This window comes from Eschscholzia californica, unplaced genomic scaffold (assembly GCF_041429995.1).
Source record: "Eschscholzia californica isolate CP2 unplaced genomic scaffold, dmEscCali1.0.p SCAF_3, whole genome shotgun sequence".
NCBI classification, from domain to species: Eukaryota; Viridiplantae; Streptophyta; class Magnoliopsida; order Ranunculales; family Papaveraceae; genus Eschscholzia; species Eschscholzia californica.
The window spans coordinates 6065075-6084387 of NW_028238420.1; the positions used below are offsets into that span (position 1 = coordinate 6065075).

At 35.1% G+C, this 19313-nt stretch overlaps 2 protein-coding genes across 2 annotated transcripts; one reads left to right on the top strand and one right to left on the bottom strand.

Moving 5' to 3' along the window:
• The first annotated feature begins 2155 nt into the window (after positions 1-2155).
• Positions 2156-6009, top strand: LOC147547992 (rhamnogalacturonan I rhamnosyltransferase 1-like). Its single transcript, XM_086665907.1, has 8 exons — positions 2156-3463; positions 3859-3926; positions 4011-4099; positions 4197-4362; positions 4468-4757; positions 4868-5072; positions 5166-5323; positions 5418-6009. Exons 1-8 carry the CDS (start codon positions 3139-3141, stop codon positions 5665-5667), a joined length of 1551 nt encoding a protein of 516 aa, XP_086522033.1. The 5' UTR covers positions 2156-3138; the 3' UTR covers positions 5668-6009.
• A 2960-nt stretch (positions 6010-8969) lies between these two features.
• Positions 8970-15293, bottom strand: LOC147547993 (transcription factor BIM2-like). Its single transcript, XM_086665000.1, has 12 exons — positions 14973-15293; positions 14283-14790; positions 14095-14172; positions 13156-13584; positions 11787-11886; positions 11554-11672; positions 11275-11380; positions 10537-10606; positions 10349-10444; positions 9810-10240; positions 9506-9623; positions 8970-9415 (listed from the first exon to the last, which is right to left on the bottom strand). Exons 2-12 carry the CDS (start codon positions 14323-14325, stop codon positions 9323-9325), a joined length of 1683 nt encoding a protein of 560 aa, XP_086521126.1. The 5' UTR covers positions 14326-14790; positions 14973-15293; the 3' UTR covers positions 8970-9322.
• Positions 15294-19313: the final 4020 nt, after the last annotated feature.

A 19313-nucleotide genomic window follows, 5' to 3' on the forward strand; every position in this document is an offset into this window, starting at 1 on the left:
CTACTATGAAATTTTCCTTAGAAGTATTTTTATTTATAATTCGAACTTTCTTTCATTTTTCTCCATTGAACTTTCGGAAAATTTATTTACGAAATAGTTTTCTTTTAATATCTCATGTCAATTCACTTCAAATTTGAACTAAATTTTGTTTCTCCAAACCTCCATTTTCTAACAATAACTTCAAAAAACCTAAAATCTCACATCTTACACTTCTATTCATATCCTCACTCATTACTCAAAATCCAAACTTCACAAATCAATCTTTCGTAAGAGATTGGAAAAACTCCAAACAACGATTTTCTCCCTCTCCATTTGTCACACTACTTTTAGGCTTTAAGAGCTCTAATAAACTCTTTTACATTTGAAATTGCACGAAGTCAATAGTTTTAATGTTTAATTTCAATATCCATAAAGATGAAAAATACATAAAACAATGATTTATTCCAACTCTTTATGTCTTGGAGATTTGTCTTTTTGTCCTACAGCCGCGGTCTAGAAAAAGAGCGTAGAAAAAAATATTTATTTAAGATTTTTTAGAAATAGTAATTTTGGGAAAAGAATTTCCCAATGAAAACATAGAATTTTAGTAGCTATTACCAAGAGTTGTAATAATACACACCTCTATTTCCAATTTAACTTGTACTAATATTGTTCAACTACAAACCAAAATTAAAGCTAATTTAGAAGAAAATGATGATAATATATGTTTCTCTTTTCCTTCCAATTTTCCATATAAGAAAAATAGCTTCCTTTTCCACATAGACTGCCAAAATGAAAGGCGTGCCATTAGGTTAACAAATCATACACGGTAATGACACCCTCCCTTAAATACCATCTAACCAAGCAGCCGACAAATTAAGGGATTTTTTTTTTGAAACAATGAAACAAAATTGATGGAATTTTATAGTATCAAAGGGAAACCTCAACTTTCAACTACAAATTGATATGTCACATCTTTCATCAAAAAAAAAATTGATAGGTCACGTATTGGCGATGTGCCCTTCTATTGACATTTGGGCATCCGAGGGAAAGGCTATAAGTTGATGGGCAAATTTTTTTACTATGGTCTATCAACTTTGATCGCTGGACTTTACTAGCACTTTAATATGATTCTACTCTTATATTGTCATGTCCGAGAACAAAAGAAAATTTTCAAAACAGGACAATTTGAGTGACCGCTCAGGTTGCCAGTCTGAATGGTCTTGCGAGTTGTCCAGCTCGAGCCTTTGTTCACTACCTCGTCCGATACGACCATTCAAAATGATTCAAAAAATAGTATCCAACTCGTCTCAGCCTATTACTACTTACAGGTCACTCTAAAATTGATGCTAACATTTTTCAAAAAATTAAACAATTTTAAAAGGGTGGGTGATTTGGGGTTTAAAGAAAAGTTTCGAGGAAAAAAAGTTGAAAATCCAAAAAGGAAATACCAAACACTCCCCTCAAGTCGCAGGCATAAAGCTGTCGCCCAGAAATGGGTGGCGACACATTTCTCTCTCTTCTCATCTCTCTTCTATCTGTCTTTCTCTCTCTCTTTTGTTTTCCTCTATTTGTGCCTCGCTTCTATCTCTTCTTTCCCTCTCCCCTCTTTTCTTCTTTTTCTTTTTTATCAAGTTCCCGCGAAGGAGTTCTCCCCTTCGCCGGAACCCTTCGTCTGATTTCCAGATGAAGGCGGGGTTCTTTCGTCTGGAAATCAGACGAAGGCGTCTGGATCTGGTTCTTCCAGATCCAGATGAGTTTTCGACGAAGGGAGATCTCTTTGCGAAGGGAGATCTCTTTCGCCAAAACTTCGTTAGATAATGAGGAAAAGAAAAAACAAATTATAGATATGGTGATTTGGTGAATATTTTAGAAGAAAAAATAAATTAAATAAAGTCACGCGCCTATAGCACTCTTACACCACTTTTCGAAGGCAATATCTTTTAGATATTTTGCTCTTCGAAACCATGGTCAAATATTTCGCATTTTGAATAAAATAAGACTATATAGAATGATTTGTATAGCTTATTCTTTTTTTTTTTTTTTTTTTTGAAGAGTGTATAGCGTATTCATTGTCAATCAAAATTTACATTGACATGAAATCTATAAATGGACTGACCCTCCTAATATTTACATTCACAAACTTATAAAAACAAAAGGTTTATATAATAAAGCTGAAAAAAATACAGAATAGTCTGCCCCAAATCTAACGGCGTAAATCACGAGTCACCAACTCGTCATATATTTTCTGAAGTTTTGTCTTCCACGTGGCAATATTCTAGTGGATCAAATGATACGTGTGTTTGATCAAAGGGATTTTTTTCTAGGTCCCACACGACAACTTATTAGCTGGAGAGTATTTATTGGTAGAATTTTTAATTAACTATGGTTAGAAAATTATCTAACTAGGGTTAACAATTTGTCCCATATTGTATGGTTTCTATTATGTGCACCGACGCCGAAATTCAAGTTTCTCAACTATAAAAACCTAATTTCCCTTTTTCCTGGTTCTTATAATTCCGGCGAGTTTCAACTAGTTTCCGGTAAGTAATTGCCGGGATCTGGTTTATTATAAAAATCTCAACTTTTCTTCAACCAAATTGATTTTGTTCAGAACGGTGAAGATTTAAGAGTTTGGGTCATTCTTATCTTTTATAGCTAACTCTCTGAAATTAGGGTTTTTTTATTTCTCTGTAGATCGAACTGATAATGTATGATTTCTGAGAAGAGTTTCTTGAGTAAAATAGACGTATTTTGGGTCAAAAATTTTAGAGAGAGAGAAAGATCTGTGATTTTCAGGGATTTGCTTGATTAAAATATAAAAAAAAAACTCGGAAGGGTTTCGTTGAATTTGTTGGCTTTCTTTATTACAGCATTGATTGATTGAGAAAATTTGGATCTAAAAAGGGTTTTAACATTTCGAGGCGTTAACTTAAAGTGTAATTAAGTTAGGGTTTTAAAATCGTATCCTTTCGTAAGGGGAAGGCATCAATTCATCAAACAAGTTCTGTTTATTTGTTTTTATAGTTCAGAAAATATCATAGAAGAAGTGAACAGAGAAGTTGGAATCGTTTCTTCTCCTTGATTTTCATTGAATTTGGACAAAATCAAGGTTACCCAATCTGGGATTTGAATCATATATGGTAGAAGAAATTCAAGATGTGCAGATTAGAGAAGTCTGAGAAGAAATCTGATTTTAGGGTTGAGAATAAGGAGAAAAGATTAGAGATGGGTTTTAAGTCATTTGGAGAAGGTAAAGGAGAAAAATTGAAGAACTCAGTTACTTCTAGGTCTAGAATGAAATTATGGATGATTAGAGCAACAACAATGGTTTTGTTATGGACTTGTGTAGTACAATTAACAGCATTGGGTGAATTTTGGGGTCCTAGGGTTTTGAAAGGTTTGCCTACTACAGTTTCAAATTTGCCTTTGGATGTTGAGTTATCTTCAGTTCCTGCTAAGGTTCTTCATCTTCCACCAAAAAGTGAGTTTTTTTTATTGGGAAAATTGATTTGACTAAGTAGTTGATTAAACCCACTTTAGTTCATGTTATATTACAATATATTATTGTTAGTCAAATTCCTTAAAATGGATTTAGGTTTGAAGAAATCCTGAAATTGGAAATCCTAATTGACCAACAAATTTCAGTGCTTTTATGATTCTACTTGTGGGTGGTTGCTTTTAATTCCTCTTTTTAGTTATGGTTGGTTTTTGTTCTATCTTCTTTTTCTTCTTAAAGATATTTCAAATTGATTAATAGTTACTTCAATTGCTTCAATAATAATTAATAAATTCGACCTCTGATTCATGTTAATTTTGGTTAGCTAATGCTTTAGCAATTTGATGTTGAATCATTTTTATTTTTTCCATTTATTATAGGAGTTTACAAGAACAATGGTTATCTGATGGTTTCATGTAATGGCGGGCTTAATCAGATGAGATCAGCGGTTAGATACTTTATCACGTTACGGATTGCCCTTTTCTTTGTTTTACTTAACTCAATAACTACTAAGTCTCTTTTTTTTTTATAGATTTGTGACATGGTCACAATTGCGAGATATTTGAATGTTACACTTATAGTCCCTGAGCTCGACAAAACTTCATTCTGGTCTGATCCTAGGTAGGTTCAATATTGGCTCAAATTCATATAAAGTGCCATATTCTTCTTGGTTTAAAGTAATAATCTTCATTGATACTACGTTTATTTGATATTTTAGTGAATTCCAAGACATATTTGATGTGGATCATTTCATTGCATCTTTAAGAGACGAGGTTCGAATATTGAAAGAGTTACCACCAAGGCTCAAGACAAGAGTTGAACAAGGAATGTTCTACTCGATGCCACCAATTAGTTGGTCGAATATTTCGTATTACCTTCATCAGGTTTGTTCGATCTTCCTCTCAATCCTATATTTACCAATGTATGTTCTCGTTGATGTTTCTATGGATATAAATTCATCTAAATCCCTTCTTATTGATTTCAAATAGATTCTCCCTCGGATAAAGAAGTACAAGATTGTCCATTTGAACAAAACCGATGCTCGCCTTGCTAACAATGGCCTATCTCTAGATATTCAGAAGTTGCGGTGCCGAGTAAACTATAATGCTCTTAAATTCACAACCCAGATAGAAGAGTTGGGTAAACGGGTTATCAGAATTCTAAGACAGAATGGCCCTTTCCTCGTACTTCATCTCCGATACGAAATGGACATGTTAGCATTCTCTGGTTGTACTCAAGGTTGTGACAAAGCAGAGGTAGAAGAGTTAACACGAATGAGGTAAGATGCACTATTTCTTCAATCAATCTCGAAAGACAAGACGACTTTGATAAATAACTAGACCGTCCGACACTAACTTGTAACTCTAATTACTTGGTACCCATTTGCAGATATGCTTATCCGTGGTGGAAAGAGAAAGTAATAAACTCCGACACAAAAAGGAGAGAAGGCCAGTGTCCTTTGACACCAGAGGAAACTGCCCTTACACTCAGGGCATTAGAGATAGATCCTAATATCCAAATCTATATTGCTGCCGGCGAAATTTATGGGGGAGAAAGGAGGATGGAAAGTTTAGCAGCTTCATATCCGAATCTGGTTAGTAGAGTTAAATGAAAACAGAAGTGTTTTTGGATGTATTAATGATACCCTTTGATCATATTGTGCTTAATGATTTGACTCTCGAAACAGGTCAGGAAAGAAACACTATTACAACCTTCAGATCTTAAATATTTTCAAAATCACTCGTCTCAAATGGCGGCATTAGATTATCTAGTTTCATTAGAGAGTGATATTTTCGTTCCTACGTATGATGGAAACATGGCTAAAGTTGTCGAAGGTCATCGGAGGTATTATACCATGAAGTATTTGTTTAGTATAATCTGTTTATCGGTAGTATTTTTATCTTTCGGACTTTTCATTGAGATATTTTTTGTTTTTCAGGTCTTTAGGGTTCAAGAAGACCATTCAGTTGGATAGAAAGTTGCTAGTGAATCTAATCGATCAATACAACGATGGTTTATTAAACTGGAGGGAATTTTCTTCGTCTGTAAAAGCAGCTCATTCGAGTCGAATGGGAAGTCCTAGAAAAAGAGTGGTAATTCCAGATAGACCCAAGGAAGAAGATTATTTCTATTCGAATCCTGAAGAATGTTTGCAGTTAACGGATGATTCTTCGTTAAGTAGTATGTGATACGAGGAGTTTGTAAATGCAGCTAGAACTCCACTGTTTCTTTGGCCAAAGAGACGGCTAAAAGTGAATTTTTGAAGCAAATGATGGTGAAAATGGAGAGGAAGATAGGTGATATTTATACGTTTAATATCTAAGCAATAAACCAGTTCTTGTATAGGGAATGCCTGCCATTATATAGGAAATATGAATGAAACTGCAGTTTGCAGTCATGGCAGTGTTCCAATAGAGAGAGAGGGAGAGAGAGAAGTTTATTCAGATTGATAGATTCATCGAAGTCATTCTATATTGTTTACGACATGTCCAAGTTTATAATGTTTCAAATGTCATTACCTTTTTGATTCATTCTCTCTTTAAGCATCTGAATTCATTTGAGACAAAATTTCGGAGTATTTGTTTGTCTGACCAATGTTTGATTCGTCTGAATAACTGACTTGAACCAGACACTTTAGACTGGGACAAATTAGATTCGGACGATTGAAAAAATTAAACAACTCCCTGATTCCTTATTGTAAGTATTCCATCAAAAATCACGATCTGTCCAAAAAGGAGAACAAGAGACAATCTAGTAATCTAATATTTTATTGAGACCAGAAAGTAAGGACTGAGAATCTAGACAACCAACTCTAACACCTCAGGTTCAAAGTGTAAAGTCACCCCCCCACTTATTTGGACGGCCAGCCATGTTATATCAAACAAAACTCCCATTTTTAAGGTGAATGCTTCAATATAAGTTGTCGGTCAACTAATTAGCTTAAAAGTGTTTTCAATAATAATCTATATACTCCATTTTTAATCATTGGACTTATTAACAATCAATGAAAAAAGAAATATCTAATAATTCGACCCCACGAACAGAAGAGGTGGGTGGTAATGGTACGCGTAAGTTTTGTGAGTTTCATTTAGGCTATGGTCCGGATTGAAAGGTGGGTTATTTAGAATCACTTATCATACTAGTGTCTTGTAAGTAGGAGTACATCAGGAATCACATCTCGTGCGAAACATGATTCCCCTTGAGAGGAGACATCTCAAACCCAAAGTCTATCAGTTTGTAATTCCTTTTCATTTAAAATCATCGATCATATAATTTATAGATTATCTAGCAATCTCATTTTCAACCAAACCAAACAGTAAAGTAGAACAATTTCTAAGAATAATCTTACAGCATTGCTCTTCCCCGTGATTGCCACGGCTGAAGATGCTAAAAAAATTAAGTGTATATTTAATTTAATTTGGTTAATCCAAGAGAGATTGCTTAGTTTATGATCCAAGAGAGATTGCTTAGTTTGTGATCCAAGATACACACGTTTCAAAGTGTGGGAGATTTTCAAAGAAGAGTTTGTTGATGTTGTTTTTAGTGTAGAAAGTGACCTTCAGTACAAAACTACTAATCTACTATTACTCAAAAGTCTAACTACTGAGTTAAGTGTAATTGTTGAAATTAAATTACTATGAATACAACCCATAGCATAGCTTAAGCAACAAATGATAGATACCTAAAAAGGTGTTTAAGTTCTCAATGTTTCATTTAAACCCAAAAGATGAAACCCATTGAGGACTCGACCTTCCTGGTAGGTCATAATGATGAAAAGATCAAATTTTGGGACATCCAAGAAACAATTAAACTAGTAACAGATTAAGCAATTTAACCTATTTCAATGTGCAGGAGCAATTCAAAATAACAGCAAATTGGGAGGAGGCCCAATTTTGTTGTTTTCCTATGTAAAAAGACGAATCATCTTTTTCTTCTTCTTCGAAGCACCATGAAAATTTTAGGTATAGGTATAAAGGACAATCTTAAAAGACCTTTCATTTTTTATACCTTAAATAATTTTTGTATCTATGGCAGTTTTCAAGAAATCCTAAGATTTAGAATTGTCCAAACTTTCTAAGTTTAGAGAAAAAAAACGAGTGAAAGTGGGAGCTAGCCGATTTTTGTATCTAGAGTTTCTATCAATTTTTGTCTATCAAATCATCAATTTAGTTTAGGTTTAGCTTTTTGAATCTCTTTATTTGGTGTTCGAATTTTATTTTTATAGTTTTCAATTAGTTTTGGGAAAGAATTTTAGAGAGAGAAAATACAAATTGATCAAGTATGGGACGATTTTGCTACGGTTTATACATTGTTTTCTTCATAATTGCACTCACAGACAACAATGGAAAGAGAATCTGCTATTATTTCGGACTATAATCTTACTTCTTAGTTTCGTATTTTGCTAGGGTTTTTGTTGAGTTCGCGAAGCTTTGCAATGACTTTGCAATCTGGTTTACAGAGCTTTGCAATCTGGTTTGTAGAACTTTGCAATCTAGTTTGCACTACTTTGCAATCTGATTTCTACTACTTAGCAATGACTTTGCAATCTGGTTTGCAGTGCTTTGCAATAAGGTTAGTTTTGTCTTTTCTCTATATTAGATAATTTACAAAAATGTCACAGGGAGCTGAAGCCTATAAAAAGTTGATAAATCCTTTTTAACCAAAGAGTGATATAGGATAGTGTGGACAAGCCTTCCGGGCTGCATGATGTCCGCTTCGGCAGAACTGCTTCTCACGGTTTTAAAATGCCTCGGGAAGGGTGCTTAACCTCCTAAGAGGAGCACCACACTCCATTTCACCACCAATGTGGGATTGACTTACAACACACCTTCCCAAGAGTACATCATAGTAGAGGGAATTGTGCTGATAACGTGATATAGGATGGTGCAGACCAGTCTCTCGATCTGCTAGTGATACTATCCGGTTTGGCACACCTGTGCTTCAGGGTTTTAAAAGGCCTCACGGTGATATAGGATGGTACAGACCAGCTTCCGGGCTGCTAGTGATACTATCCGCTTTGGCACACCTGGACCTCACGGTTTTGAAAGGCCTCACTAGGGAATGGTGCTTAACCTCTTAAGAGGAGCACCACACTCTATCTCACCCCCAATGTGGGATTAACTTACAACAAAGACCAAATTTTTAAAGAGTTTCGTGCAAATTTCCCATATTTGTGTGAATCTAATTTATCTGAATTTAACTTGTGTAGGGGTAAGTTGTTTCTATAATACACTAGAGAAACAATAGTAATTTATGATAATCATGCTTAAATTTAGATTATGGAAAAATTTGCCCAAGCAGGCACTGGTCGAATCAGAAGCAAGAGCCAAAAATTCAAATTTTAAAAAGAATAATCTAAAATTTAGCTCAGTTTACGATCTGATTTCAAATAAATTTAGTTGATAGCTTATGTTAATCAACAACGATATGTGCTTGAATCAAATCCAATAATATTGAAGCATCAAATTAAATATAGTAAAACACAGCTACGTACATAAGAAACGTTTCATTCTGATTAAATAGTGTAGCTGAATTAAGACAGAAAACGGAGACTTCCCAATATGAAAGGAAGCCATGAGGGACAAGCAGCTTCTCCATATCATCTTTATGGAAGTCTCTGATAACAACAAACGACGACGAAGAAGTAGTAGAATAAAAGAATACATAGTGTCCGTGAGTAAGATTCATGTGTGTTATAAAAAGAACAAACCATGAAAACAGAGCATGTACAACCAGGTCTGAACTAAGATCCTTAGTTTCTAGACCAAAAACATAATATTAATAAACCCCCCAATAATAGAATAAAATAGGAACACGAACAAAGCGTATGAAAGTTATGCCATACTAGCTTTTTTCTGTCTTCAGTCTCTTTTGAGCTTGATCAGAGTCTTCTCCACTCCTCGGCCGTCCCATTGTTTTCGAGGGGTTTGTGTGATCCTGATGTTCAATGGAAAAAAAATAATCAGATTCTCATAATTTGCTTGGAAAACTATACAGTGTTGTATAGGATTATTTTAATGTCAATACCATGGTCGTTGTCAGACTACCAACTGGTTGCTTTCCGAGGTCGACTTGCACAGATATGGTGGCCAGCGAGAGATCTACACCTGAGCTCTCTAGTGCTTTTGTCAAATTATTCAATAACCTGAAATATATAAAGTTCATAAATTAGCATATCCGATCGTTTACTTGTCTAGATTTGATGTTTAATATGAATTATTGATAGTAGAAAAACAATTAGTATGGACCCATAAAAGAAACTCCAATAGCATATATAATCTAAAAATATGAAGGATAGGTATGCAGAAAGTCTAAGAGCCGAAAAACTCACTCTTGAGAGTAGACATTTGAAATTCTAATTGTTCCTCCCTGAATTGCCCTTTCATCCTGCCCGTTTAGCGCACCGCTAGTTGTACATGTTCGACTCTGCCATAAATGCGATTCAGATTTCGAGGCTAAGTTCTCTCCATCAGATATCGGTCTTTCCGTGGGTTGGGTAAGATTACAGCTCCTCCCAGAAGGAATGAACATGTCGGGTTGCATAGGAACTGTAGCGGGTATCGCTTTGTTTGAGAACCTAAGATCAGGTTTGTAGATAGCACCTGGTTTTTGGTCATTTTCGGCCGAGTTTGGAAGAATAGGAGGATGAATAGATACGTTAATGTCAGTCGACTTTCCACCAAAGATAAGTCCTGGACCAGGGACATTCTTTATGCCCCGAGAATGATCAGCTATACTTTCTCCAGGGCCATGTCTATTTCTCTATTACCAATAAAGAAACGTGGTCAGTAAATGGTGAACAGAAGGCTTAATAGTGCATAATGACTAAATGATACTTTTTATCGAAGTATCGAATTGAATAGAAATTACCCAAGGCATCAACTTGGTGGGCTCCTGATTCCATCCTTGGTAAGGTCCCTCGTACTTATTTACTTTCTCTTGCAAGAACTGAATATACTCAATAACCTGCATAGAGCCATCGACGAACAACTTTTCAGTAACATATTTCGGGCGCCAGCGTTCATTGGGATTCAGTTCACTTTGTTTAGAAATTGTACCTCTAGTAAGAAAGACGCTTTATCTCTCTTTTGATCATTTAAGGGTAACAGATCTCTCAATATCTGAAACCTGCATAACAAGTGTAGAAAAGTATAAGAATGGTTTAAAGGCAAGATAAGGTCTTAGGAGTATTTCAATGCACTCAAATAATTCAAAACGTTGGTGTTGAATGTTGATTACTGAATAGCAATTAGCCGGTAAGACTATAATGCTCTTCCATTACTAGCTCAAACTTCAAGTATCTCGACCAAAAGTAAAATTCTGAGTTTGGCACAGTTTATTAAGCGAGAAGGGGTTATACTTGTATACATATAAAAATTACACAAACAGTTATTTGATTTTGATTATAGATTGGAAAATAGTAAATCAAATCAACAAGTTATTGATAGATTAGTATATAAAAGAAATATATTTAATAAAATGACCAAACACCTAAGTCTTATCGCCCCCGGATAGGCGGATAAGCGCAACGTTAACAAGTTCAAGCAAATATAAAATAAAACCTTTTCGAAAGGCGGGGTTCCGAAGTGGGAGGTTCAATCCCCATCTCCCACATGACCCTCTCTTATGAAAAACAACTTAAAGACCATACTCCCTGATGGTCTCTACAAAACTAAAGCACAGTGATGAAAGAACAGCGTAAAAACAACATTTCTAGGGTTTAGACAACAAGATCTTCAACAGCAAACAACATAAAGAAAAAAAAATAGGGTTTAAGGAAGAAAGGTAAAACTTGCCGGTCATTGATCTTGCTCCTTCTACGTTGCTCAGTCGCAGAATGTTTTGATCTAGGCGTATTTGCTTTCTGATCATTACTCTTGCCATCTACTTTTACCCTCAATTCTGCAAATAAAACATAAAATACACAAAAAGGAATCATGAAAAGAGTGAAGAAGAAGGTAATTAATTACAAACTGGGTTTGTTCCAAAATCATTCCTTTTTGTTTGAAATCCCAATTTCAAAGGTAACCCAAGAGATATCTTTCTTAGAAGGGAATTCAACTTTTTTAACATACCTTTCTGGGAAGAGATATCTTTCTTAGAAGGGAATTCTTCCTCATCGTCATCTTCTTCATGAAGACTTTTCCCAGATTTCATCATCTCCATAAAGCTTAGATTTTTCTGACCCGTTTCCCTGCAAATTCCCCAGAGAAAAAGTAAATCACACTTGAAAAGAAGACAAGAATTTCAAAATCCGTGAAAGAGAGAATCAAGAAAGTGACAAAAGGGGCAAGTGTCTTTCACTTACTTGGATGAAGGAAGAGAATTGAAGGTGGTCGGAATTATGTAATTAGGAGGTGGTGGTAATGGCTGTTCCGATGACCATGACCCTAGATTCTCCGCCGGTTCTGTAACAGATTAGATCATGGCTATTGTTAACATGCACTTCTATGGTGTGGGCACCCACTATACTTCAATAGGGAAACAGAGGGGTTGTTAAAAGTAAAAGTCAATGTGGTTGATGGGGCACTTTTTTCTTCAAATAAAAAAGAGTTTTGGACTTTGTTGGTGAATTGGGGCCTTAGACAAATGAAGCACCACCAATATCCTTTTAATCTTATCTGACCTTCCTGAGAGAAATGGGATGCTTACTTCTAAGCATTCAAGCGGTCAATTGTTAACAATAAGATCCGCTATTATTTTTACGTAACTGAAAGCACCTGGAAACAGTTCGTGTAAAACACCTGAACCAGAATGACATTGTTTTCAAAATACACTTTTTATTTTTTGTTTAGGAATATGTTATTGGTCTACTTGCGCGCACAATTTGTAGAAGATTTATGTAGAAATAGGACATACCTAGACTAGTGGTTTGGGAGGCATAATGGTCAAATTTTATGGAACAATGGAAACAAAAATACAAATACATGAGGTACAAAGTGAAGGGGAAGAGAATCAGTGATATTTGTGTCAGTGACAAAAAAATCCAAACCTTTCTCGTGCCTACCTGAGGAGGCATGACCCCATTTTTGAGCACTTGGAAAGACAGAGAGAGAGAGAGAGAGAAGGATTTCTGGTTTATATTTGTTTATTGTTAGTAGCTCACGGGCAAACAATTTAATTGGTTTGCTACTCGAGATGGGTGGGACTATTTAATAAGCTTTTTTATAGGGATCATCAATACTATTTAATAATATCGACTTCTCCAATTGTATGCCTTACTTGCCTTCTTCTCTCATTTGCCATTATACTCTTTTTTTTTTTTTTTTTTTTCTGATGAAGATGCCATTATACTCTATAGAGTTTAAATATTTCTAATTCATATATGATGGTTAAGTTTAAAAAAAATGTTAAATAATTCGATTGAAAAATCTAATCAAAAGTAGTCATGTATCAGTTCAGGTGTGTCTGATAACCTAAAAATCCAAGCAAGCATTATTAACGTAGTCATCGTTTATCTGACCAACTATCTAACGATGTGCATGCTCTTTTCCAAATCCTTAAGAATATTCCCAAATGGTTCGAGAACTCGCACGCTATTGCTTGCTCATGTTCTTCGTTATCTTTTATTTTAAAAATATATGCTCGTTTTTTTTTCAGAATAAGGTAACCAACTTTTTTTACTGGGATTTTCTGCGGGGCATATTATAGTTTCGGGAATGGACTCAGAGATTTACCTCGAATTGCAGTGTTGCTCTTCTTGGTGATGGTAGTTCCTGTCTCAACCACGGAGTCTCCCCATAATGTAAAAGAGCTTCCACTGTAAGAACTATTACTGTTGGACATATCATTCTTAACTTGAACTTTCTTCTCCGAATTACACGCAGGAACGACTGTAGGTGGAGATCTTTCGGGCTTAGGAGGGACCAAGTGATTGAAATCAGAAATATGGTTTATTGTATAAGTTCCGATCCCTCCCGGAAGGATGTGCTCTATTGACGAAGATGACGAAGAAGAAGGTGGTCGTGGTTGTGTTGGTGGTCCCGCAGGTCTTTCAACGGTATTAGACTTGTCCACTGCTCTGCTTTCTTCTTCCGAAGAACTACTATTGTTTTTTCCTACCGTTTCAAGCGGTTGCAGAAAATCTCTAGTTTTGAGGCAATTTCCTATAACAACACAATATTAGTACTATACCCGGATGACCCTTCTACAAGCAAAACGAGGCCGTTAATTTCATATGTATACATATATATGTATACGGCAATGCATGTTTTAGACAATTTTATTGATATTGCCCATTTATACTCCTAATCTCCTTCAACGTCAAGGGCCAACATCAAATATTAGGCAGTCTAATTGCCCTCCGAGTGCCCCAATATGTGGGGCGAGGAAATATAGGGAGGCTTAAGAGTAAAATTGAGGAGCGCTTGTAGAGGCAAGCAAGAAACATCCCATGGCTAAAAAATAATAATCAATTTGAGAAAGATCTATTTTCTAAGCAGTAAGGGATAAATTTTAGTCCTTTAGAATTGATGGATTTTAAAATCCAGATGACTATATTCAATCAATTGAATTAAAAAAACGGGCGGCTCGGATTGATCGATCGATCATAAACTCTGCAGATCAACGGTCTAGAATCTGTACAAATTTTAATACTAGATTAACAAAAGACATACCTTGAGAAGGCCTTGGATCTTGGTGCTGGAAAGATGAGTGATTATACAGAGAAAGAAAATCATGTGTAGGTTTTTTACCTGTAAAAGAGAAAGAAAAAGAAATCACCTAAAGAAAACAAATTCACTCCGAGATGGGAATTTATTTTCTCACCTGAAAATGGCTAAAATAAACGAATTTATTTTTTTACCTTCCGTTCCAAAAGGACGAGACTGAGGAAGCTCCATACGCATGAGATATAAGAGTAATTTCAATTTCCACGCCTTTGATACCCGGGAAAATGAAATCCCAGATCGGTTAGCAAAGTCGTTTTTTATGGCGCTGAATTCCCGCTAATTAGACAAAAAAACGAATCCTTTTCCCGCAGAAATTCCCAAATTGCCTCGATTTTTTAAACCTCCTAAATATTGAAGAGAAGAACTTGGAATTCTATAAAGCGTTACTGGATCCAAATTGCATGCGAAAATTAATTTCTTAGAAGAAAATTAATTCCTCCTTCTGAAGATCGGATGCGCATTCAGATTCTCGACCTGAAAATTTCGTTCAATTTATGCCGATTTTTGGTAAAATCTCAAGAGTCGTACTATTCCGACTCAGAAAGTGAATTCTGTCTATTTTCCTCAAGAGTAAATCTCTCGTTGAATTCAAAGAATTTTCGGAAGAGAAATCAACTTAAAGTCCAAAGATTTCTTCAAACTCTGAAAACAAAATTCAAGCAACAGAAAACAAAATCAAATCCAGCAGATTTCAAAGTCAAAATAGATAATTTCACTAAATTTTAGTTCACATCAACTCGATAAATTGTAGAATTACAAAATTGAACTAAAAATCGAAGGTAAAAAGAGACAATTATAACAAAAATAAAGTTGAAATCATCTACCTTTGATCTGAATTAGGTATTTTTCTTGGCGAAATTCAGAGAGAGAGAAGCGTCGGAATCTTGACCGAGTTGTTTCTGTATTAGTAATAAATCTGCTCAAAATCTGTTTGAATTTTGGTGTTAGAGCTTCAAAGAATCGAATTGTTATTTCGGAGACGAAATGCTGCAAATTTCTTTCTTTCTCTCTCTACTTTCTCTCTCTATCTTCTTCTTGTTCTGCACTCTTAAAACACGCTTGAGCGGCGGAAGAAGGGAAATGAGACGGAGCGGAGGCCGCTTGTACTCGCTCTTTTGTCGTTTTTATAACTCTTTCATCTTCCCTTTCCGTTCTTTTAACGCCGTTTTCTTAACCTCGACGATTTAGTGACGCTAACTCTAACGTCGTTATAACGTATTCTGTCCTCTTGCCACGCGGAGTAATTGTTAATTTTATTTTATTTTCGGAGATTTTGACATTAACCCCATTCTAATATCAATATTAAGACTACACCCCCGTTTTTCTTTTAACTTTTGATTTACACCCCCACGTGGATGGAAACCGTCAACTCGGAGTTAAATTTCAAGTTTGCGAATTGCACATGTGAATAAAGACAAAAATACCCTTATGTGAATTTTAATTTCCAACTTAATATCATCTTCTTCTTTCTTTAGCCATTATTCAGCTTCATTGACCATATTGATCATATTCAATGTAAAAAAATTGATCCATATTGTTTTTTTTTTAACAGAACCAACTTATGAGCGATTTTATGTAGTTATGGTTCGGGTATGGACGAGGATTTCAATACCAAATATAAAATCAAACTAAAATGCACACTCATAATTAGTGGTCCAGCTGAAAATCTGTGGCTTCACTGCAAAATTTTATTTGGGATCATTTCTCCAATAATGTAAAGAGTAATAACGTTGATACTATGTCTGACCAATATTCCCGTCGAATCTCAACCAGGGTACTTAGACGGGGCAGGATCTAGTGAGATAAAGTCAAGCACTTTCTCTCACTAGATCAGTACGTGCCAAGTACCCCAAGCGGGATATTGGCGGGGCATAATATTATTTTTGAAAGAATAAAACTATATATGGTGCGGTTAAACAAATCTCGAATTTATTATTATATTGTTGATGGTGATACTAATAGCCCACCATAGAAAACTAAACTAAATTTTGATAACAAGTATTGAACTTGTAGTCTCATGGTTGTGATGCAAGATGATTATTGACTATGCTACATCTTACTTGTTCATACAATTCAGATTGAAAAATTACAGAATCAATATTGATATTTAGGGGCCTGAAATCTTTAACAAATTTTTGCAAAGGTAAGGGAGTTGAGACCATACTCGTTGCGCCTTCTCAGACATGGCCATGTACAACATATATAAATATATATTGTGACGCTTCAAGCCTTACAATTAACGATATTTTCTTTGCTTTTGGCACCCCAACCCCAAGCCCACCAGTATGAGGTTTTGTTCTCAATGAAGGCCCTACGGACTCACCCAAAAGGTCTCGTTACTTACCAAACTTAGGCGTGTACCTATAGCTCTGACTCCGGACACTCTTGCTATATAGCAATTTTGGACTGTTATAATCCTCCACCCTCAACGAAGAGTAGTCTTCGATTTTGATACCGATTGTGACACTCCAAACCTTACCAGTTAACGATATACTCTCTATTTTTACACCCCAAACTCAAGCTCACATGTACGAAGTTTTTGTTCTAAATGAAGGTTCCACCAGCCCATCAAAAGCTCTAGTAACTTACTAAGCTTGAGCGTTCAACTATAATTATGCTTCAGACATTCTCGTGAGTGATGTGAGATTATCAATATTCCCCAATCTCAACAAAGAATCATCCTCGACTCAAATACCATTTGTGACGCTCAAATCCTTAACAATTATCGATATTGTTTCCGCTTTAGACACCTTAGACCCAAATCCACATGTACAGAGTCTTGTTCTTCGCGAAGGCTCCACGCAACCACCTAAAAGGCCTCGACACTTATTAAATTTGAACATTCACCCATACTTCATTCTCCGAACACTCTCGTAAGCGATGTAAAACTATCATAATACCACACCCTCAGTGACAAACCGTCATCAACTACGATACTACTTGTGGCGTCCCAAGCCTTGACAACTAATAATATTGTCTCCACTTTTGGCACCTTATGCCTAAACTAGGACAAGGCTCCATGAATCAAACTACCTCTATAGGTACGTGCACACCCATTTATTTGTAAAAATATATAGACATCCACACAAACTGGGATCTAATATCCGGTATAATAAAACAAGAGTTAATTTCTATTTGATCCCCTTTTAAATTTACAGAGAATAAGAAGCTATAAATGAAGCTGGTCACAAAGTAAGGGGCCAAATAAGAATTAACTCATAAAACAAACAATATCTTGATCGAAAGAATGAAAGGAAATCACGAAAGCCTATAGTCTATGCAAACTAGGAACTATTATGAGGTAACTTAAAGTCGTACTTCACGTGACTTGAGTAAATAGATCTAATTGGCTTATTCCAGATAGGATGAGAAAAGTGGGACCAAATGCATAGAGAGAAGGAAGGGGGGGTGGTTGAGGCGTGCGTCACGTGAGAGAGATAAACAAGGGTTGACTACTTTGACAAAAAGAGAAAAGTAAATTAACAGATAATAAAACTCATGATTAGGGCGTAGATCCCAATTTATATCTCTCTCTCTCTCTCTCACTAGATTATAAGTTCTATACAAGAGTACACCATCACTTCTTTCTCTCTCTAAAACTGGAACTTTACTACCCTTCTGATCAGATTCAGAGTATGTTGGTAGTGAAGGAGAAAATGTCACGTGTTTACTTGGCACATGTTTCTGTGGGCCCATATCCCGCAACATGTATGCGTCAAACGCGGTATTTTCTTATTGAGCCTTCATGTGCTTTAGATTCCACATTCCACTCAAACTTACTTTAACTTAAATCCCTCATTAATTAATTCTATTTAAAAAAAATTTAAACACAATACATAATGGATAATGATAATTAAACATGTGTTATTTGTTAATTTTAATCCTAAAAATAATTATGCTTACATGGTGCTGGTAACATTTTTTTTTTCACTTTTGACATGTATTCCAAGATTGCAATATTGATTGGAACAACGGCTACTAAATCATGGTTATTTGTTTGTTTTGATTTCAACTCTAGCTTTAAGATTTTATCTCTCTAAATTATTGCATTGTGACATTGATTTATTTATTACAAATATTTATAATTCACAGACATCACATTCTCTATCTTGTAATTACTTTCGATAATTTTTCCAATTTTCATGCAAGTCTTTTCAATTCACATGCGTACTTTTTTCTGCCAATTTATATAAACTTCAATACATTTATTCTCTTGTTCATCAAATCCACTATTTATCTCTATTAAATAAACAACTACAAAATAATTTTATACTCTCTCTCTCTCTCTCTCTCTCGCAATTTTTATTCCTCTATCTTTTCATTTCTGTTACCTAAACAACTTCTTTCTCATAGTTTTATTTATCTGAACTAATACGAATAAAACATGATTTCATCTCTTTCTCTAGGAATGCCTTGTTGATAAGTTAACAGGAATAGTTGATGAATCTTCTGTTTATGAGGAAAAATTTCTGAGTTTGAAGGAGAATTCATTCTCCAAATCAGCAAAGCAAATATGGCACAGCTAAAGGGGAAACACAACATTTGGTGGAATGGGAGGTTCCACCTATTTAATGCAATGCCTCTTAGTAGGATTGAGGGATTGGTTGCTTTCATGAAGGTTTTTCAGGATAGGCATGCGCCTTGAATGTTTTCAAATTATCTTTTGTTTTCAATTTTGTTGTTCGGGTAGTTTTGTTATGTGTTTCTTGTCTTTCCCTGATTTTTTTTTTAAATTTTGTTTTTCTCCTTCCGAAAATAATTTTGTTATAAATTCATGAAAACAAAAGTAGTTTTGTTGGATTTACTGATAGAATGACCATAAAAGAAGTAGAGATTTTTACAGGTTCGGTTCGGCTTATTTTCTGAATAATTTCACTTTTGTAGATGGTAAAAAACTTTTGTTACTAAATTTTATTTTGTTTTTCATTTTGAATATTGTTGATTATAGATTCATTTCAAAACTCTAAAACATCCTTACTTGTTATACTTTTTTGAGATTTAGATTGGTCAATTTATATTCGTGTTTGAGGCACAATCTATACATTACTGTAACAAGATTTGGACAAACACTATAACTGTTAGCGTTAAACAAATCATGGGGTCTTCATCAAAAAAAAAAAACAAACAAATCATGGGGTGTTAAAGGCCATATCAATACCATTAAG